Source organism: Struthio camelus, chromosome 3 (genome assembly GCF_040807025.1).
Source record: "Struthio camelus isolate bStrCam1 chromosome 3, bStrCam1.hap1, whole genome shotgun sequence".
Lineage (NCBI taxonomy): Eukaryota > Metazoa > Chordata > Aves > Struthioniformes > Struthionidae > Struthio > Struthio camelus.
Window position 1 is genome coordinate 124,992,647 of NC_090944.1, and position 22,469 is coordinate 125,015,115.

The following is a 22,469-nucleotide window of genomic DNA, read 5'->3' on the forward strand; positions in this document are numbered from 1 at the left end:
AGGCTGCTTTTTAAAGAAGCATTTGGCATAATTGTTTGTTGCAAGAGGGGGAGATGGGGCTACTCTTCTGAAAATGAAAGGCTGATTTGGGTAGCTTAGCTCACTGTTTCCACCTCAAATCTTTGTTCTGTGTCTTGGTACCAAACCTGTTTGAAAGGCTTTCACCCCTCTGGGATACCAGCATCTCAGAGCGCAACCGATTCTGAACGCCTCCTTGAGGCTGGTTACTCTATAACTAGAGCATCTCCTCTAAATGTTCCCCTCTGGACTGCCAACATCGGCTTTTCTCTGCAGTTTCACCTGTGTGCTGCTGTTGGCCAAGTCTTCCTGCCTTTGCCCCTGTCTGTTCAGTGAAGTCCTTTTCTGTCGGCCTGAGCTGCTCTTGCAAGAAGTCTGGCTGTCTAAAGCATGTTCCAGGCAAAAGGAGAAGATGAGCCTTCCCTTCTGTGGGAAGGCAGCAGCCGCATAACTCCTCTGTCAGTGGGCTGATCTGAGGTTCTCTTCAACCAGCAGGCTTCAGGCCTGTGACCTCTTCTCCTGGCCTGCTCAGTGTGCAGGGCTGGGATGAGTCAATCCAGGGATTAGGGTCGAGCAGAAAAGGCCAGGAGCTGCTGCCTCACAGGAGCACCAAATGGACATGAGAAGGTGCTCCAGCAAGGCAGAGGTTTCTCTGCACAAAACAGTGAATAAGAAGGTGAAAGTCAAGGGCTGTTGAAGTGCCTGTGGGCCTTCCCCAATGGGAGAAATATAAGGGCTATATAGGACTCCAGTGTAATCCTGAGCAGGGAGGCAGGAGGTACCAGAAAGTGTTGCTTGTGGTAGGCATCCAGCTTGAGTTGCAGGTGCTGGTCATTTGGGAGCTGGGATAAGCACCAGATTAGCATCCAGAGTTATTGTGGGAAGGCAAGTGGGAGCTGAAACCAATAGCAGAGAGCAGTTAAAGGGGGAGGGGGGAAATGGGAGGGGAAACAACCATTATGTCTAGGCATTGGAATGAAACAAGAAAAGGCATCCGGACATCTCTTCCATAATCCTGTCAGGATGGAGGACAACTAATGTTATTCCCCAAATATCCATCCCACTTCATATTGAGTTCTGCTTGTAATGAGATGCAATTTGGGGATCTGACAGTTCCACTAAACGCTCAGGTGGCATGAACTCGGTGCCTGATCACCCTTGGATCCCGGGGCACTGACTGAAAGAAAATGATCTTAGTTACCTACCCTAGAGCTGGGTCTGTCTCCCAAGGCTCTTCCCTTGCTCCTGGGGAGTCTGAAGTGAAATGAAGAAATGCAAGGCTTTGGGGAAATAAATTGCTAGAGCCTCTGTGGAGAGCGCATGTAAGCTGCAGCCTCTTGCAGTGAGGCTGCAGTGATTGGAGAAGCAAGGCAGTCAAGGTCAGCTGTGAGAAACCTGCCTAAAGGCTGGAGGAGGAGGAGGAGGGAGGTGAGCTGTGCAGGTTGGAGCAAGACTAAAGCACAGGTTTGTTTTCTGTGGAATTGGGCTGTACTCCCCCCTACTTTTAGGGACCAGTGGGCTGAGCCATATTTTGCTTTATGAAAGATGTAGAGTCATGAACTGCGGCTTCCCCCTTTCTGCTGCATCTGCTCTCCTCGTTCACTCCTGTTTCTCTCCCCAGTATCAACCTGGCACAGGCCCTAGGCCTGCATAAAGGCCTGGATGGGGAGGGGGTAAGCCAACACCTTTACCTGGGAAGTTAACCGCTGTGGCTGTTAGATACTCCCTAGGACAGCAGGATGCCACTGGAGCCTACCTTCTATAACGTTATTGCTTTTTATGCTTGCTGTAAAAGGATGGCAAGGCAGGACAGAAGACTACTCGCCTAATTCATTTACATTCTGTGGTCTTTTCTAAAAATAATCTTGGCTTCTGTCCAGCCATCCTGTTAATAAAGTAAACAAGCCAGCCAGAGCCCTACAAACTGTCAACACGGCTTGCTTTTTTCATGCAGACACCCTTTCCTCCTGCAGCTAATCATTTACACGTCCTGGCCTCTCTGGACTCTTTGTCACTCTCTACCGCAGGCAGTTCTGGTCTGACCTCCCCCCGGGTGGCCCTGAACCTTTCATCTCTGCCTACATCAGGCTGATCTGGCTGCTTCCTCTTGCTCCTCCCTGCTGCCCTCCTTCCCTTTTCCTGTCCTCTCCACCCCGCTGCATCACCTCTCCTGCACACAGCATCCTGCACAGCTCCTGCATGACTCATCGCTAACAGAAGCTGGCTCCCTCCCCCACATCCTGCGGCATTCCTGCCTGGAGAGCCTGGAATCTCCTCCTGGCAGGGGTGAGGCAGCAGTAGGCTGGACTCTGCTCCCTGCTTGGACTCTGCTCCTAGGCTAGGCTAAACCCGCTTGGAAAAGGATGCCCTAAGCCAGGCCAGCCCCAGTACTGCTTCCCCACTTCTTCCTGCAAAGTGGAACAGCTCTGAAGGGGGCAAACAGCATGATGTTCCCAGCCAGGTGCCTACTCCAGGCACCTCTGCAATGAACAGACTGGCTGTAAATAAACGTTTGTCTCTCTCCTGGCACCCTTTGCAGGGTGTCCCAACCTGGCTGGAGGTGCCAGGGACTGCTTGGGGACAGTCATTCCTCAGTCTCTTGCAGGTGTCTGGCAGCTCAGAATAAGGTGTGCTGCACTAGTGGGGGAAACTGCCCTAGAGCTGCTGGTCGCTGTCGCTAAGCATCTTCCACAAGCCGTTCAATTTGCAATTTCCTCCCAGAAATCACTCAGAATTGTAACAGTTGCATGTTTTTTAGTGCTCTTCTGTTAGCAGAGGCAGCCTGCATCAGTGCCCAGCATAAGTGCCTTCCTCCCATCAGACAAGTGTCAATAGATTCCCCCTTGTGTTTGTCCTGTGTACAATGGCATCCTTGTGCTGCAGACACCCCACTGTACAATGCACCCAAATCTACCAGAGAAGTTTTACTTGAAGACTTATCCTGTCTAGTAGTGTAGCATCTATTATATTTACATTCTGTAATGTTCTTTCATACCACTTGTTGCTGGTTTTTTAATTATTTTTTAAGTCTTATATAAGAAATAAACACAAACACTTTGAAACAGTAGAGGAGGGGGGCTGTGATAAAATTCTTTCAAGCAGCCCAGCTGGAGGAGGAGTGGTGTTACATGGAGAGCTTTTGCTTAGGTTTTCTCAGAAGCCTTGTCTATAACTGACAAACAAAACCCACAATCTCTTTTTCTCTCACGCAAGAGCTATCGTGTTGCTTGTGCGTGAAACAAGTAGGTTATTGTTATGGTGCGGCTGTGACCTAGCATGGGGAGTAAGGACTGTTTCTCAGAAGCACCTCGCTTGCCTGTTACATTTGGTAATGATTATCACTACCTATTTCTTTTCTCTATAACGTTTGCAAGAGGGGAGACTCTGAAAGATTTAGCTGCAGGGATTCAGTGAATGCCCATCTTTGGGTAGCTCAGGATATATTGTGTCAGACCAAAAGAAAAGCACAAATTGAGAGCAGAGGAAAGGCTAATTTCAGGTGATTCCAGAGATGTCCGTCTGGGGCCTAACATCTTGTATCACCATCCAGGAGGCTTAAGCTTAGTTTCCAGAGTCTGTCCAAGTGGCTTGTAACCCAGAAAATGGTTGTTTCAGTGTAGAGAGCTTTCCAGGGAATGGAGCCAATAGTGTTTGCATGATGGTCTACAGATTCCTCAGTGGGAGAAAAGTAGCTCCTCCTTGTCTCAGCTGCTTCAGGCTACATAGGGGTTACGGTAGCTGCCAGGAAGGTGTTTTGTGATCACCAGCCAGGCAGGTGGCACACACAAACATTAGCATCAGTCTGATTCTAGTAAGCAGTGACCCACATCTGCAGGAAGATTTGAGCAATCTTCTGCATAGCCTTTAGGGGGATAGGACATATCCACCTTAGTACAGAAGATGAGAGGGCTGTTTCCTTTCTTTCTTGGATTATCCATTTCAGGTTATTGGGAACAGTTAAACAGCTTCCATTTCATCCCCAAGTGGTTCCCATTAAGAGAAGTCATTCTACACAGGACTTGGAAAGCGCTTTGGATGAAAGTTATATGAAAACACATTAGATATCCATGATGGGGCTAGGGGAAAACACCTCCTCAGGCATTCCTGGAAGTCCTTTCTGGAGTTGTTCTTGCTGCAGTATGCTCTTCATTAACAAGTACCAAGCCAGATGAGTAGTTGGCATGTGCTGTATATCCTGGCCGTGTAGCTGTTCATTTTGCCTTTAGATCCAGTTGTTACTTTGACCTTTCCCACTGGGAACTGAAGATGCATTTACAGACGTGGTGTCAGTAGACAATCCAACTGGATGAGCACAAGTTTTTTGTCGTTCCTAAGACTGGATTGAAGTTACCTCTGTTAAAATGGTGAAGGTGGAAACCCCAAATAAATGAGCACAAGCTTTCATGCAAACGGTCTTATAGTCCCATACGCAGGGACTTATCTTTCCCAATAAGACTCGCCTGAGTGAGCCAGTACTTATTGCTAAGCACCCTGATCTCAAAATCATGAAAATCCTTTGCCATTCCTTCCTCTCCTTTTTCCCTATCCACTGAATGTACTTGTAGTATCACTGTAGTTCTGTATTCATCTTCCTACTTTATTTCAAAGATCAGGTCAAAGCAAGGAAAGTACCAGCTATCTACTATCAATAAGCAACATTGCCATATCAAACTAACCTCTCCATAGCCTGGCAGTCCCCGTGAAACAATCCAGAGCTCGTCACTAGCCTAGGTAGTCCAACACCATCCCGCACCGGGGCTGGACCACTTCTAGTTCCCTTTCACAAGCCACAGGGATACAGCAGTCTTGGTTCTCAGCACAGGACCAGCAGGAGGAGTCTTTTCTGCAACCCCAGTGATGGCATTTAGCCTCTTCGTAGGCCAAATAGAACTGTTGCAAGGAGGCCGCTGGCCCACCCTGAATTTGGCAGGATTAAGCCAGGATATGCTGCTAGCGTCATGTTCAAAGACCCACAGCCCCGTGGGTGACTCTTTCCCTGAAATTTACTGCACTGTACTTTCAGAGGGGCTGCTAGAGGCTTAGGAAATAATAAGGAATTTTGTGCTTACTGTGCCATTTAGCTGATAACAAGTGTTGGGATATACTCTGCCACCCACATGCTTAATTCTCAATATGCTTGAGCGCTTTGTATTGCAAACCTGTATCTGCGTTGCAGAAGCACCAGGAAGGGAGACTTGAGACTTCGAGAAGCTGGCATTTGAGAGGCTGATTTGGACCGGGGACTAAGCATATTAGTTGGATGAGTCTGCTGAAATGAGCAGCAGTGAAGCAATTAATATTGGCACCAAAGGCCAGTAAGGTTTCAGGATTAACTCCTTGATTGCAGTAAACTGCTGTTTTTACTTTGCTATGCAAAGTCTGTTCGAAAGGTCTTAGGGATTAAAATACACAAAATGATCAAACATGATGAGAATCTTTTCCTAGCAGTTGTAATCTTCTCAGTTTCTTAATCCACCTAAATGAGACAGCTCTAAATGTTGAAATACCAAGTAGAAAAACTACCACAATATTTATCAAATGATTCAGTGACAGCGCTAAAAATACTCTTGCAAGGAGCTGTACTCTTGAGCTTCTTGATTACACCTGGATCTTTAATACAACCTATTTAGGACTTGGGCAGCTCACATCTCATGTCCACCCCCCCCTTTTTTTTTTTTTTTCCCTGTAGGTACCTGCTAGAGCAGGATTTTCCAGGGATGAGGATTGGACCGGAGCCTACAACTGACTCCTTCATTGCAGTTATGCAAGGAGATGTGGAAGGAATCGTTCCTGGAAACGCGTTGGTTGTGGATCCCAAAAAACCGTTCAGGAAACTCAACGCCTTTGGCAATGCCTTTTTGAACAGGTCAGTACTCAAGAACTTAGTTGCTTTGGAATGTAAAGCTAGAACCTAAAGAGCAGTATAGCTAATAATTTAAACAAACAAGGCATTATGCTCTTCCCCTCCCCCGCATACACATGGCTGAAGCCATTCCAGTCCTGCTGGGTGCACATCTGTCAGGGCAGACTAACAAAGTGGGCCAACACATAACTTTACTTGAGCATACAAAACAAAGACAAAGCGCAGCCTGTTAGCCTCATCCTGTAGGCATCTAGGGTTGAAACATCTTCATGACACTTTACTCTTGCTTGCTTTTACATTCCTAGCTCCTCCTGTTCTGCAGTCAATTCAGTTCCTTGAACTGAAATAGTCTACTCGGGTGAAGCTACTGAAATCTGTAAAGAACTGGCCCGATTTGCACCTCTCTGTTTTCTTGCATTTTAGTATTGCTTGGACGCCCCTTTCAGCAAGCCCAGCCTCTCTCCATTTTGATGCTTTATACAAATAACCTCAGATACAAACTGATTACAGCTCTAACATGTTTCCTGTAAGAAGCTGTATAGCAGGGGATTCGGACAGCAGCCCTGTGACATCAAGAGTGTAACCTCTTCATTCCCTAGACCTAGTCCAGCCATACTGAGTTTTGGATCTAGGTCTTTCAGGAAGCCAGCAGCACACACCCATATCCTAGATGAGCACAAACTGCTACAACAGGCAGATGGGAACAAGCTGTCTGACTATGCCTGCTGGTGCTTTCCCTGCTAATGCAGTGTGTGGGAGACATTGCAAACATGGCAGCTGCTCAACTAAACAGCCAGGAAAGCTGGGCTTTGACTCGCTTTCTAACTTCTAGGCTTTCAGAGTGTCTGTCCAGAAAGTGCAGCATCTCTTACCAGCACTGACCAGAGGAGCGCTGGTGTGGGCTGTGGTGAGACAGGCAAAGGAAGGGGCATGCAGAGAGGCACAGGGAGAAGCTTGTTGGGATGACAAGGAGTTAGCTGGAGTCATTACTCTGGAAAGAGGCTCACAATGCCTTAGGGTGATCCTGGAAGCAACAGCTGGTCACAGTGGAGGCTCCTCGTTCAAATACACCAAAGGTAGTCCTACACCACAAAAACTGAGATGTTTTCAACATCTTGCAGGGCCCAGAACATTTACGTCTGGCCAGCAGTCAGGTTGGATCACAGACCACTCCCTACTCCAGGGGAAGGAGGTAATTTGCATTCTGAAAATAACAGGCCTCCTGGCTGGAGCAGAGAGATGGTAAATCAAGAAAACATCATTCAGAGCCGCTCTGCTGATAGCCGAGGACAGCCGCAGCTGGCAGATACTTCGGCGCAGGGGAGAAGCAACTTGAAGAATAACAAAGCAAGATACAGAGGGCAAAAAGCAAACACATCTGAGTTGGACTGACTGATAGATGCTGAATGCAGTCTTTCCCCTAGTACAGCCAGGAATCTCTGTGCTCTTACTAGGTGTCCATTAACCTAGTTCACCATATAATGCTGTGCCGTTACTTCCTTCTCCTGCTCTTCCTTCTTCTGTGAGGAAGGAGCTAGACATGTGCCTGTGAGAGCAGCAGGACAGAGAGGCACACAGTGATTCAGCAGCAGGAGAAGTGCAGCCCTGCTGGCAATGCAGGGAGGGAGTAGCCAGGACAGCTAATTAACCCCGTTTTCTGCTGACAAATAAAGAAGGGGTAATGCTTTCTGAACTGGCAGAGGAAGACGTTCTGAGGTCAGCAGCACAAGCATCACAGTGCTGAAGATGCCGATAGTAATACCCAGCTGACTAGGAAATTAAGCACATGCAAGAATTGACTCACAGAGAGCCAGAAATTTAGCAGATGTAAGTCAGGGTACACCCGCTCAACTGGATCAAGCCACCCCTGCTTACTCCTGTTTATGGGCCTGACTTCTTGGCAAGAAAGAGTCTGGAGGTGTTGCCGTCTTGCATCCAACTAGCCCGTTGTTGCTGTGTGTGTGCTAAGGCAATGACCTCAGCTAGGAGGCTATGAGCAAGTAAGTCAGAGCGGGGAGATGATCTACAGGAGCCACCCCTGTGAGCTAAGATGAGAGCGCGAGCAGGTCTGCGAGCAGGTCTGCTTTAGCCTTCAGTGGTTAAAGGTGAGGCTTGCCTGTGGGCACCAGCAGAAAGGAACAGAGCAGCACAAAGCAGCATTCATAAAGGGCACACTGGTCTCAGCTGAGAGGTGGCGGTCAACAGCGCTGTATCCAGCGGGACACAGAGCCTGTTGCCCTGGGCGAGCTGAGTGGAGGAGGAGCAGTAGCGAGGATTCGGCCTCAACTGGTACTGCCTTCCCAGCAGAGATTAAGATCTGCTGCCTTCCAGGAAGCAAGGGAAGAGTGGTGCAGTCAGGCTTTGGCTGGGAGACAACAGCTAATAGTGCTGCTTAGATCCTGTCTCCTCCCTCCCTACTTTCCCAGGAGACAGCCCCTGCCCATACCCAGCTAGCTAAGGCCAGAGATGGGGCTGACAAATAGTCTTGGACTGAAAGGGGGGGATTGCGGCTCTGCAGTACCATGCTCTGGCTCTGTCTCTTGTCCTTCTCTCCTTGCCCCAGGTACTTCCTGGGTACTGGGAGAAGGGCTTTTCTTCACTCAAATCTGCTGGCACTGCCCCAGCTCTGGAGAGATCCCAGCAGAGACATTACAGGTTGTACCTTGTATCAGAAGGACTCGTTTGCCTCAAAGGCCTGTAGCAAAGTCAGGAATTTCAGCCATTACTTTTGTTATCACGTTGGCTTAGTTGATGGTTGCAAGATTCCTCCTGCCTCCACAGTCTTCCTGTCTTCGAAGCTAGCGTAGAGTCTCTTCAGCTTTTGTGTTGTCAATAGCAGGAGAGACTGTGGATAACAGATTCCTCCATCACCCCCCTGCTCTGCTGGTAGCAGCAGAGAAAGTCTGATTTGGCACCTTACACTTCCCTTCGCATGGTCCAGAACAGAACTGGGTCATGCTCCCTGAGGTACTGCAGTCCTGCTGGGACAGCAGGAAGACAGCAGCCTTAAAGACCTTGCCGATAGAGCCAGAATGCGTTTATTACTCACGCTGACCTTGTATCTGAAATCTTCTATGGAATCTCTTCCCTAGAGAAAGGGATGGAAAATCCCCTTGCCCAAGCCATTTAGTATTAGACCATAAGGAATACTCGGGAATATAACAACGGAGAGCTAACCCAGACTGGCAGGAGAGGGAATAACGTGACCTACTGAGCCTTTTGTTCTCTGCTGATAGGCCTGGTATGCAACAGGGAAACCCAGCCAACTGCTGTCTTCTACATGAGGTGTTATGCATTCAGAAGTGCTCCCTATTGCCACCTGCCAAGCTGTGGCTAGGGGAGGGAGAGGAAGTAAGATTTGGACTGAAATAGCTGCTAGCTTAGGAGAGAAGACACTCATCTAATCCATGAGGATTCATTCCTGTCAAAATCATCTTGGAGTCATACAGGTAGAAGAGTTGGCATGAGGCTGTAGCATAGCCTGGAGGAGTTCATAGCTCCAGGGACTTCATCAGCACCAACTGTAGCACTGCAGGACTCCGTCTGCCTTGACTGCATCTAGCAGCCCTTGTGCCAAGCCTGGGCCTTTATGTGTTTCTGCTGCCTCCCACAGGAACATATGCTTTTAAGCCTGGATATCACACCGCATGATTCAAATCTCTCTCTGTGTATATATCTATATATATGTGTGTGTGTGTATATATACATATACATATATATATATATCTCTCTCTCTCTGCCTGGAATACCATCACAGAAAGGGTATCCATGAAATGCTACCAGGAGCCATGTAACCAGATATGCTTCTGCTGTCCTTTGGGTGTTACCAGCAACTGAAATAGATGAGCTGCAGCTCACTGAGAGCAAATGCAGGGTACTGTTCTTCTGCAGCAAATTGTGCAAGTACAAGTTGGAGAACAACTAGCTAAGAAGCAATTACACAGAAATGGAGCTGCAGAGCGGGGAGGAGTGAGTTACAAACAATGCAAGTCAACAGTGTCATACTGCGGTGAAAAAAGCAAACATCTTACTGAGATAAATAAACAGGACTGATGCATGTAAGAGATAATGAGGAATCCACCCACTCTGTTCACCACCGACAAGGTCACAGCTGGAGTACTACATCAGGCTGGGGCATCACGCCTGAAGAAATATATGGAGCAGTTTGAGAGCATCCAAAAGAAAGCTGCAGAAGTCTTCAGGGATTTAGGAAACATGAACTACAAAGGGAGGCTGAGAGAAGTGAAAGATGGAAAAAAGTTGTTTTCTTTAGAGGAAAGAGACTGAGGGGAGTCACTATGACAATCCTGAAATAGGTATCCATTGCTACAAAAGGAGAAAAAAATGAAACTGGTTTCCATGTCTGCTGTGTTCAAGACTAAAAAGAGTTGTTATAGGGAAATGTAGATTAGACATTAAGAGAAAGATTTTCTATTAGTTAAGTGATAAGACTAGACTCCTGGCAAAGGTTGCCAGATTTTCATCATTCGAGGTTTGAAGAATACTTTAGACAAACAGCTATTTGGTCCTGCCTTAAGGCACAGGAATGCATTAGAAAGCCTCTTCAGATCTCATGCTGCCCAGGCTTTAGGATTTCCATGGTGTGAGCATAGCCCAATTTGTCTATTTAAAACCGGGGGGGGGGGGGCGGGGGGGGAGGAAACCCTACAACATGACTTTTTTTTTCTTTTTCTTTTTTTTTTGTAAGACAAATTATTTTGGTTCACTTACGTTCAGGATCCTGCAGAGGAACACTTAAATGAAAAACAAAAGCACCACTTCTTGCTAAAATCTAACAATCCAAATGTTTTCATTTGCTGTTTCCACATTGTTTCTCATTAATAATTCCCAATTTGCGGCCAGTGTTGAAGACCTGTCAAAGGTCATGACTAAGATCAGTGTTCCAGAAGAAGCAAAGGAGAGAAAATGCTCAGTCCTGCCTTTTTTCTTCTTTTTAATCAAGAGTAGCTCCAAGCTTCAGCTGGAGACCTGGTTTTGCAAGTGAGATCAGACCCTGGACTGTCCCATACTGCCTGTGATGTTCAGCACGTCAAAAATACTTTTTGCTTTTATTTTAAACGTATTTATTTTTGTGCAGGTTCGTTTGTGCCCAGCTACCTAATCCTGTACTAGAGAGCATCAGTGTCATTGATACACCAGGAATCCTTTCAGGAGAAAAGCAAAGAATTAGCAGAGGTAAGTAAGTCCCAAATTCGGTTCTCTTTCCAAAGACAGGAGTGGAAACCAAATGGACTGTATGCGAGTTTTCCCTCAAGCTGTACGTGTTCGAGACAGAAGCACTAGTAGGGGCCTCTCAGAAGTACAGCACGATGTTACCAGTGTCCCTTTGGACTTGCTTTGCAGTGTGCTATGGAGGACTTCAAACGCTCTCAGGGAAGGCTGTTAACAGGAACAGCAGTGCCTGTACTAGAATAGGTCCAATATTCCCCAGTCAAACAGATTTTAATCAGAAAATGTCAATTAATCAAAACCTACATGCTTTGCAGAAACACTTGCATTTAGCAGCCTACTGATGAAGCACAGGCAAAGCTCTTGTCGCAATCAGCCTGATCCAGAGAGTTTTCTCACACTGTCCAGGCTTCCTAAATTTGCTGCAGGATTGAGTTGGGTCTGAGAACCACTGGCACCCAGGTTCCTTGTTGCAGTTGGGAATCTAGAAATCCTGGGGACACCAGAAGGATCTCACAAATAGCACAGAGTCTCTCAACTGAATATGCATTTGGATTCAAAAGAGCGAGGAGAGAGCAGAGGAAGGTAATGAGCATGCCTACGGTTTTGGAGCCCTTTATGCTAATCCCATCTCCACTCACCTTCTGCCTGCAGTATAAATTTGAGGAAAAATCTTACAGAACAATAACTTCAAAAGTGGCTATTTCTCCGTGGTATATCCCTCAAGTAATATGAGGGCACCAACTCAAAGCCTTTGAGTGTCTCAGGCTGGACCCGCCAAAGCGGGCAACAGTCTTGATGTTTTACCCTAAGATCTCTAGTCATTTTGTTCCTCTGTAAGGTGGCGGCTGCAGAGCTCACCTTTCTTGCAGGTTCCAGTGATAAAGCTGGTAGCTGTGCATCATTTCATTGAAAGAAAGTTATGTTCAGGTGCCAAGAGCTGTTATCATATGATAATGACAGACACAGACTCATGTTTGAGAAGATCAAGTCTCATTCACACCACCTATTTGTGATGCAAAACTGACTCATTTCAAACCTGAAAGAAGTTTTCCTGTCCCTGCTCCAAAATCTCTGCCCAGTTCAAGTCCTGACAAACATTGCAAGAGAGAAGAATCAATTCTCCAGATATCTTCATCACTGAACATATCCTCTTGCAAAATGTACTGTCACCTCCTTCTCTTCCTTTTGCAAAATTTCTCCATCAGCCTCCCAGAGGGCCTTGGTGCCCCCTTCCTACAGCTACACTAGTAAGTGCCAGCAATGCCAGAGCATGCTCATACATAGTTGTACACTGTTATGTAAGTCGGTGGTGCACTTTGGCCCAAGCGAGCTAACACCTCCCCAAACATCTGAGCATAGCTGAAGGAATGGCACAGGCTGGGGAATGTTCCTTGTAAATGGAGAAGGCCAAAGAGGAGCCCCGTTTCTCTAAACCTTTGCATGCTGTACCTATCTGTAGGACTGGAGGCCTGTCTTAGCACGTGAGGCCAATTCTTCCCATACAGCTCCGCTGCCTTGAGTGCAATTAAGTAGATGTGCATTGGCCCTGTGACTACAGGGCCCTGTTGGGTCACTCCACCCTTAGTGCTTTTGCCAGAAGATGAGAAACGTAGATGGAGATAACTGCCTCCTGCTCAGCCTGCAGTCCAGGAGCTTTCTCTGTTACACTTCGAGCCAGTCAAGGGGTCATTGCATTGTCAACTGGCACAGTTAGAATTACAGTATAGGTGAGACCTCACTGCATCACCATGTATATTCAGGACGGCCTGAAGCTGGTCACATGGGCCAGGTCAAATGGATTTTTGAAAGTAACAGGACCAGCTCCTCATCTGGTTTAGATCAACGTAGCTTTGTTGAAGCTGGCAGAGCTCCAGTGATTTTTATCTGCAGGGGATCTAGCTCATGGAGCAAAGAGAGTCAGAAGAGTGCCACGGTGCTTGTGTTTAGGAAGGGCTGCTGCCAGGCATTGGCTTGAGCTTATCTCAAGGAAGCTGATGTTTGAAAGGGAGAGCTCACCTCCCAGCTTCCACAGAGGAGGAATAGGAAAAAGCAGTGGGGCTGGCTCTTTTTCCCAACAAGCCTGCAAGTCAGCTGCCCTCATTAACAAGTTGGTTTTGGAGACAGATAGAGCAGTGATGTGGTTTCTAGGCAGAGAACAAGGCAATGCCAAGAACTGCTGACACAACAAAACACTCCTCCCGTTCCATACCTTTTCAGCCTGCTCAGATTTCACTTGGGAATGAAGCAAGACCTGAGGGAGTCTTACAGAGATTTCCCAGGAGACACTTTTAAGTCTCTTAACAGCTAGGAATAGGGGAGGAATGGGGATTTTTCCCCATTCGATCAGCTCTTCTTATCCCAACTATTTGTTAGTAACAGGTTTTAACACCCTCCGGCTGGAGTACCTGCGGTACAAGGTCAGGGAAGGGAGCGAACAGCAGAGCAGCTTCTTTTTGTCATGAATTTGAAGGGGAAAGTAAAGATGAAGGTGTGACAGGCTTTCCTTGTCTGCCTATCCCATGCGAACCAACAGCATTTCTAAAAAAAAAAAAGGAAATTCCTTTCGATGGCAACATCGGAAGTCTAGTAGGTTCCTTTCCCATCAAGGCAGCAAGAGCATTCGCTAATCTATATGGTGCCAGCTCAGCGGGATATCATGGTGTCAAAGCTGAGTAGTCCCTCAGAGCTCACTCTGAATCGCAAGGCAATAGTTGTTTCTGGTATCGCATCCATGGAGCGAGAAAACTGGCTTCCCTGAAATAGATCAAGGACCAAGATCAGGTTTTCTCACCTGTCTGAACTCACCTCTGACTTAACGTTCACTGCCTTGTAGCTGTTGGCCAGGCTAACGTGGCAGAGAACACAATCTCCTCCCTGCTGGGCAGGCAATGCGCAGAAGCGCCAGCATTCCTGTGCTAGCACTGGTGGCAAGCAGCCTAGTACAGCCAGCAGCAGAGCTGCGAGTCCAAGCATTCCTGCAAGGAATGCCCTCTATTCCCTGACAGACAGAGAGCTCTGCACTGGCCATTTTCCAGGGCACCGCTACGTGATCCTGACAGCCACCTTCCCCGTATAGAGCAGCCCACGGAGTTTCTCCAGTAGCAGACATGCAGGTTTAGGCTTGTGAGCAGTCGAAGTCTGTCAGAGCTATCGTCCACATCCCCTAGGCATGCAGTGAGATCACTGGCATGGACACAGCTGCTGCTGCACTCAGAAACTGGTAAAGGCAAAGAGCCTAGCCAAGGAGCTGCCTGTAGCAATCTGTCCTACTGAGCTTCCATGGCACCCATGGTGTCACAGCTGCTGTGCTTCAGGAGTGGAAGCTAGAGCCCTAGGACATCAGGAAGGACATCAGGGCACAAAGCATCCTGCCCTTCACTGCTTCTGTACTCTCCTAGCATGGAGAACGGCTATTTCTCCTCTGGTCTTTTTCACATGCTGGGGTGGGGATCTATGTCCACATGTAAAGAACTAGTCATTGCATTGCTTCGTCCCTCGCACCAGCTCCTTCTCCTTTCTTTTATTGTGCGCAGCTGAGTGTAAGGTAACAGCAGGCTGCAGAGATGTCTGTAGCAGGGGAGGTATTTGTGTCAAAGCAGCACAGTTTGGGCTGCTTTGACCATTTGGTAACAATACAGATGCTATCCATTTGCAAAGCACTGTTCTGGTGTCACATAACGAGCCCTCACCATCCTGCTAGGAGGAAAGACAAGAAAGAGAGGTCTGCACTGGAATAAATGAGGACAAAGTGGGGAACCTCAGGTCAGGTCATGCAGCACAGCAGAGCCAGAACAGGAGCTAGGGCTGGGTCTTAATTCATCAATCATCTTGTGCACTCTGCCAAGCTAATTGAGCCAGCTTTGTAGCAGCAGCTCGTGGAGGGCTGATCCTTACACACTCTGCTAACTATCAGTCTCCAGCTTCTCGCTGGGCTCAACCTACCCACACGTGCCCTGGGCTAAGCAGATGTGATTCTGCCAAGCTCAGCAATGCCATGGCCAAGCTGTATTTGATCCCTGTTTTAGGGTAGTACTTGAATACATCCTGACCACTTTATCTTCATCCTGTATATATTGTCACTCCCTCTCTTTCCCCTATTAGCAATAAGCACAAGGTCCTAGCCGGGAGGTGAGGACTGGTAACAGTGTTCGTTAGCTTTCTTTCCAGTAAACACCGTTACATCCTTCTTCCGTCCTTCCACCCATTTCCATTCTGCTTGCTGCAGTGCAGCCCAAGCTTCCCATAGCCAAGGAAAAATACATGCTAGCTGTGCTCTGTCTCCTAGAAAGGAAGAATTCAGTGACCAACAGCTTCAGCCCCGGGGATATTTAGTCACTAGCCAGCCTGCCAGTGAAAGCAACAAATGCTAACAGATAACAATCTTGGGCAATTACAGAGCTCTCAGAGTGGAGTTTTGTCACGTGTGCTAGCAACAGCATAATATACAACTGGAAGCATCTGAGTGGCAGACATTTCAAATATTTGCTATAATATTACCCAGTGATAGCACTTGTTTATATTTTGTATTTCACTGTCTGGGAGGATGAAAGTGCACTGGTTAGTTTTGGCTTCCCAGTTCACCCCCGTTACTGCAATGCAATAAAGACTCTGCCAGCTTGCCTGGTTTTATCACAGTCTCACAAACGTGTAATGTCCCTGCAGGCAAGAGTCAGTTCCTCCAGCCACGCACTTCTGTGCTTCCTTCAAGAGCAAAGTGAAAACGAGCAGGAAACCTGCACAATTCTTGCCCTTTTTATTCCTAGAAATGTTTGAAGACGTCAGCCTGACTGTAGCCCTCCTGACTTGAACAGCACAATGCAAACAAAATCTCAAAGATTATATTTTACTGTCTCATGATTTTTTAGGCCGATCTCATGATTATTTTGGAATGCCAAGCTGTAGTTTTGTTTGGGTTGTAGGGAAGAAGGGGCTGTCCCCATGATTTTGGCTAGAAATACTGCTTTCAGCAGTTTCACTTTTTCAGACCTGGAAGAGAAAACACTCATACAAAATAAGATTAAATAGATAGCTGCACTGATAGAAAGGGCTGTGCATTTATTTTTAATCTTGTTAGCATATAAGCAAGCCCTTGATTTTTGTTACCAAACAAGTCCGATTTTTATAACTGCTAGTTTTGTTCATTTTGTTGTCCACTGTGCGCTCCAGAAATGTCCTAGGTTTATCCTTCATCAAGGACAGAGAGTCATGTTCATCAGTATCTAAGCAATGTGCATTATTTATGCACATCATATTTTTTCAGTGTCCTGCGTAACAACAGAGGAGGACTATGTTTTCTAGTTATTCGTAGCAGTGATCAGTTACTGAAGACTCTTACTCCAGATGGCCGTTTCAGGTCAGGTTTTCAAACGTGATCTCTCTCCAGATTCCAAGTATATTTACTGGAAGAACATGGTGCTGCCCTGCACTAACCTCTCTGGAAAACTTGGCCTCTGAGGTCTCAAAAATCTGACTGTGAACTGTCTTGAGGATTGGCCGAAATACCAAAAAATGCTCAGGCTATTTGTCACAAACGATAAAGATGTAAAGGTAAAGGGAGGAGGGGACGAGCTCTGCCATGTGCACACAGAAGCTAAACAGGCTATTGTAAGGAAGCTTGACTGTTTACAGCTCTCATCAGTTTAATGCCATCAGATTCCAACACGTTTAGTGAGGTTTCTCTTGATTACCACTGACATAAAGCAAGAACCCTGTCAGGCCCCCAGTCTCTTCCCAATCCTGCAACCATTACAGTAAACAACTTGAAAGCAAGAGACCTTGGTGTACCACTCCTGCTACTAGTTAATGTAAATGTTAGCATGAGAAAACTGAGACCAGCTCATCTTTCCTATCTGAGGACATTAGGCAGATTTGTTGTGTAGTGCTGAAGTGATCCACAAGCTGAGACCTGCTCTAGAAATTAAGGCATGTAACATTCATACAAGTCCTTTCATCCTGAATTATTTCTGCCTACTTCCCAATATACCTACAGATGCATATTACAAGAATCTCTCTCTAGCTCCTTGGAAAGCTGCCACTTCCGGAAAGGAGTACAGCAGCTTTTTATAAAAATGGTTTAGGATGAGCTGCAATGAGGTATACCCAATATTTATCTGCACTTTTCATCTTCCCTTCTGCCCTCTTCTTGTTACTCCCACCAGCTCCTCACCTTGAGAGAAACTTGCCCAAATCGCTGTCCCTCCTCTAGCTGTTTCATCTCTCATGCTCTTCAACCACTCCTCTGCACCTTCCTTCTCCCATCTCCACTCGCCAGGCCTTGCCCCTAGTCTATTACTTGGGAAGATACCCTTTCCACCTCACCACTACCCACCTCTGTACCATCCTTCCCTGGGCCTCACAAGAGCCACCTTCAGCCACAGTCTTACTTCTTTTTGTATAGCCATCTGTCATACTCAAGTGATACCTACACCTCCTGGCGCTTTCTCCTCCAGCATGGACTGCCTGCTTGTTTTGCCTGGACAGAGTCTTCTTCCCTGAACTTTGAAGTGCTTTCATACAGGACATCACTGTGACCAGCTAGACTCAGCCTCCAACCCCTATTATTCAATTTAAAAACTCAGATTAAGTCATTAACTCCCTGGAATAGGCACTCATTTCGTCTCCAGGAGCTGCTCCCTCTCTAGGCACTCACTGTTCACTATTCCAACCATCTCGTTTTTCTCCTAATGCTGTCCTCAGGAACCTAACACTGACACACACAGCAGCCTTGAGTAACTTACTGAAATCCTCAGTTACTGGATATGCACAGAAAGGCACAGAACAATAAGACTCTGCCCTCCTGAGGGCTATGGTCTGGTGGCTTTTCAGTCCCTGGATAACACCAGCTTTAAAAGGGTGGAGAGAAGGGAGACTCCAGTCACTAAAATTCATCTGGAGGGAGACGAATTGCTAAAAGAAACAGCACCGTTTAAAGCAGTAGTGACAGCAAAGCTATGAGATATCTGGTGCAAAGCAGCAGCTTTGGGTTTTTCGGCACTTCTTGTCATTACTGTTCCTGTTCCATCCCACCTGAACTCCATCACAGGGTTTATAGCTGTGGTTCCACAAGCCAGTGAATCCAGCTAGAGCATGCTTACTGTGGGGGGGGGGGAGGGGGGGAGGAAGCAGTTTAACTACATGGTGAGAAATGCTGAACCAATACATACATGCACACACACATTGCTGGTTTAAATTGGCAAAGTGTTACAGCCTGGTGGAGTTTATGCGCTGGGTCAGGTATCATCTCTCTTCCCACAGTCAGCGTAAAAACTGTATCGCACCTGGGCTGAGTTGACAGAAATGTAATTGCATAATCCTGTCTCATCTGCATTAAATGCAAGCTGCCAGGTATTCTGATTGTGCACAGGCAAGTATTCATTAAGCTATGGCCTGCCTTACAGAGTCTGGGTGGCAAGGTATCTGCAAGAAGATCATTTTCTCTATAGACTGTATCTATTGATAATCCCACTGACTTGTCAGCTGTGTGTTAAATCTGTTAAATCTTTTCGTGCTGTCAGAAGGAAATCTTTCCCATTAAAAAAAAACTGATAGAAGAAAGTAGTTAGTGCGTTCATGTTGTCTGGTTTTTGTACTGATGTACAGTTGAGACTCATTTTCTAATCACGTTCTTCTGTCTGGAGGTTGTGAAGAAGCTGCATCAGTGATATTAGAGTATGCCTAAACATGTATTTTATTGTTGGACAGAGATGTGAGTGCAACCACAAACAGCCAGGGATTATTGAACAGAGAATTCTCCACTTCACATTTCTGTCTAAACATCGCTGTAGTAATGGTTCTGTATTTATGCAGTTTTGGCATACAGATGACTTCCTGAGTGCCCTGTTATTTCATGATAAAGTGTGCTATGCTACGTAGATAATTTCGTCCATCACCGAAACGCTGCCAAATCAAAGATAGCAATTGGCTGCTTTTGTGAGAGGCCTTAGTAACGCTCTACAACACTTTAAAGTAGGGTGTAAAGAAACATAGCACATTTGCGTTGGAATGAGCAAGGGAAAGCTCCGGACAGAAAATTCTTAATTTGGCCATAGGTCAAGATCAGTTTTTTGTTCTAATCTCTCACTAAAATAAATTGACAGAAGAAAGTAAAGTTAGGCCCTAAGCATCTGTCAAACAATACAAAAATAAAAATAACATGAGGATGTAATGCTTGGTTTTAGTTACAAAATGAGCCTTCTGTGTTTTTAGGTGTTGAGCACCTCCAGCTCTGGCTGAAGTCAAACACAGTGTCTCAAGTCTTTATTAACAGTTTGCCCTTAGAGTTTCATACCCTGTCTGTCACCCTACTGTCCAAATGCCTGAGTAGCTGAGTAACAATCTACATTTTTATGTGGTAAAGGCAAAACTAAGAAGTTGACCCTATTAATCGCCTGGGCAGTAATTCTCTAGGCACTTGGCTGTTTGGGGAAGCAGCATCACAGGGACCCGTCAGTGACACCAAGCGGATTGTTGTAAACATAGGTCTGTCCCACCTGCCCTGTCCTTTCTGCACTTCACGGTATATGTTAAGGAAAAGTATAACACTTAGCATAATTTTCCTCTTTTCTCTTCCTCTCAAGTATTCTGTCAGTTAAAAACAAAATACGTATGCATATACCTCAGTTTTCCTGACAAGTACCTCCATACAGAAGAATGCAGGAATGATCAGCACTTAATAGCTGTTGGTGCTTAGCTACATGAGATGTCTCACGTATTCCCTTAAGCGCCAAGCCAGTGGGACATACAAGAGGAGCGTATGGGTTGGGCTTTTATCCCTGCAACGGATGCAAGTCAGTCCTTCGTCCCATGCTGTTGTGACTGCTCTGAAACATTACTGAGTGTGAATCTCCAGGGCTTTGTTCTCTTTTTAGTGGAGATACGAAGGACAGCTGTCAGGAGAGTATCTCTGAACAAGCAAAGAAGCTAGGAAAGAAAGACAGGCTGCTAATCAATCTAGACATCTAATGAAGTCCACAGGGACGTTCATGACTGTGTATGTTTCCATAGCAGCTGGGAACATACATAAGACTGAGCAGATACTAATTTCCTTTTCCTGTTGAGTAAGGCAACGTTTTTGTCCATGAATAGGAAAGAGAGGCTAAGAGGGCAGATCTCCTCAAAGTGCTGCTGCGGATCTAGACCTAAAACACATTGAAATCAGAGCTAAGCACCTAGATCCTTTTGGACAAACCTTGAGACCCCGGCAGATCAAAGAGCTGACCTTAGCCTCCCAAGTCCTCAGGTAGCACTAAAACCTTCTTTTATTTATTTACTTTTTTCAATAATCCTCACTTTTACTGAATTGCTGAAAGGTGTATGGCAGGTCAGATGCAGCCCATATTAACACAGCAAGTAGCCCAGCAGTGACTGCTACTTCTGTCACCAGAGTACAACTATCCACATGATCTATGACAGGCCGTCACTGTAGCATTACAAGGTGCCCTAGAGAGTATGACTTCAGTTTCCCCCCCTTGACCCTCCCAAGGGGAAAGGCTGGGAGAAGTAATCGTAATGTAATTCAAATACATGCCAGCTTGATGAGAATGCATCCTAGTCGATGAAACTTGACAGGATTAAATGCACAAACATCTCCAAACAGAGTCGCCCTGACTCATTGCTTCCATAGTGAGAAAACAGGCTGTGTGCCGGAAGAGTAAACTATCGCACCAGACTAGATGACTCCCAGTACACCCCAGGCAGAACTGAACATTAGGTGAGGGCACGCATGCAGTGTTTAGCAAAGTTAGGGTTTTTTTCCCCACCTTTGCAAATTCACAGAACCACTGACAAAGGGGCAACTTAGAGCCTGAGCCCCGTCTTTTAAGTGAAATGAGGTCTTGGGGTTGATACTGTCCTGCCACCAGTGACTCCTATGGGAAGGAGTCCACATCCACAGCTTTGAAGCGGATATGCAATCGGAGCCACGCAGGTGAGCTCTCTACAGCGCAAATGTCTAAGGTTAAAAAAACTGTTAATGTCTGAAAGCAAGCAGGACAAATGTATTTCAGTTTGTAGGAGGGACTAACTCCTGAAAGTTAGCAAGAGCAGATACGTGGACTGAACTGGGCAAAGTATAGATACCGATAGTTTACTGAATGCTCACTGGGTCTCTGTTAATGCCAGTGTTAATTCTGAATTCTGCAGAGTTCTCACTGTCAAATGTACCTGAGTGAAGAGCCAGGGCCCAGCATCACTTGCAGCAGCCGGAGGAGGCACTGCTGTTTTAAGTAAGCACGAGGCTCCTGATGGGAGAAACATCCATCACCCCTACCTATTCCTAGAGATCCTCTGGAAAAAAAAAACAGGGCAAGCTGTCCACATGCCAGAGTACTTTCTCATACAAAGCCTGCTGCTCATGGCTCTACAGTCTTAATACTGTTGCTCTTTTTTGTTCTTAAGGAGCAAACTATAATTGACCTCGGTGAAATACTCTGCCCAGTAATAATATTCTGTGGTTGTACAAGAATTCTCAGTGGCAAACAGTTAGTACCAATTTATCCAGCTGAAAAGAAAGGTTTGTACAGGAATTGTTCCCAACTTCAGAGCCAGGATTTCACCCTGATTTGGTTAAAGTCATAGAGGAGAAAAGGCCAATGGCAAAAAATCAAAATCGGAGCTCAGCAGTCCTCCCTTCTGTGGCTCTGATCTATAGACTGGGATGCATCGCTTGCTCTCTAGGTAGTGCATAAAACAAAAAAAGCCAAAAAAACTCCAAACACCACTGAAGTAGTTCTCTTAAATTTATTCATGAAACCTGAGATTAAGGAGAAAAAAAAAAAAAAAAAAAAAAAGCATGTTAAAGGATTTGAATCCAAATAGCGTATGCTGTCTGATCTCTCTTGCCCAGCAGGAAATTATGCTGCAAAGGAGTGCCAGTAAAGGCCTTTTTATCAGAACACTTTTCCTAACAGAGTGCAGCGCTCTGGTAACAGAGATAACCCCAAACACTGCACAGCGTAAGAGAGGACATCAGGGCAGCAGGGGAGCATCAGTCTCTTAGTGAGGCTTTAAACAAGGTGAAGAAATACCACAGAGCTAGGAGAGAAAGTCATTTTGTTGTTGTTATTGCTGTCTTTAAAACATCAGTGCACACACACACGCAATTTATTATGCCCTGTATTTCCTAGAGATTATCCTAAGTCACTGGGAATCCATTACCCTTAATTCTGAGGGATGTGAAATTTGAACCCAATGTTTTTAACTTGAGTCCACCTCTGGTATTCACAGCAGTGCTGCCTTCTAAGCAGCAAGTACTTCACAAGGTAAACAAATGATTTTGCTTTGTGCACATGCAGCAGGTATGGCAGGATGATTACTCAGGCAAGGCAGGTTATTTGCATCCTAGGTTTTGAGCAGAGTGGAATTCTACTGTAATTATCCAGTTCTCCACAGCCTTTGT

At 46.1% G+C, this 22,469-nt stretch overlaps 1 protein-coding gene across 1 annotated transcript in view; it reads left to right on the forward strand.

The window, feature by feature from the left end:
• EHD3 (EH domain containing 3) overlaps window positions 1-22,469 on the forward strand; it is a 29,950-nt gene that overhangs the window by 1,581 nt on the left and 5,900 nt on the right. Inside the window, exons 2-3 of the mRNA XM_068940116.1 lie at window positions 5,708-5,884; window positions 10,980-11,077. Coding sequence (XP_068796217.1) covers window positions 5,708-5,884; window positions 10,980-11,077 — 275 coding nt within the window. The remainder of the gene's footprint in view (window positions 1-5,707; window positions 5,885-10,979; window positions 11,078-22,469) is intronic.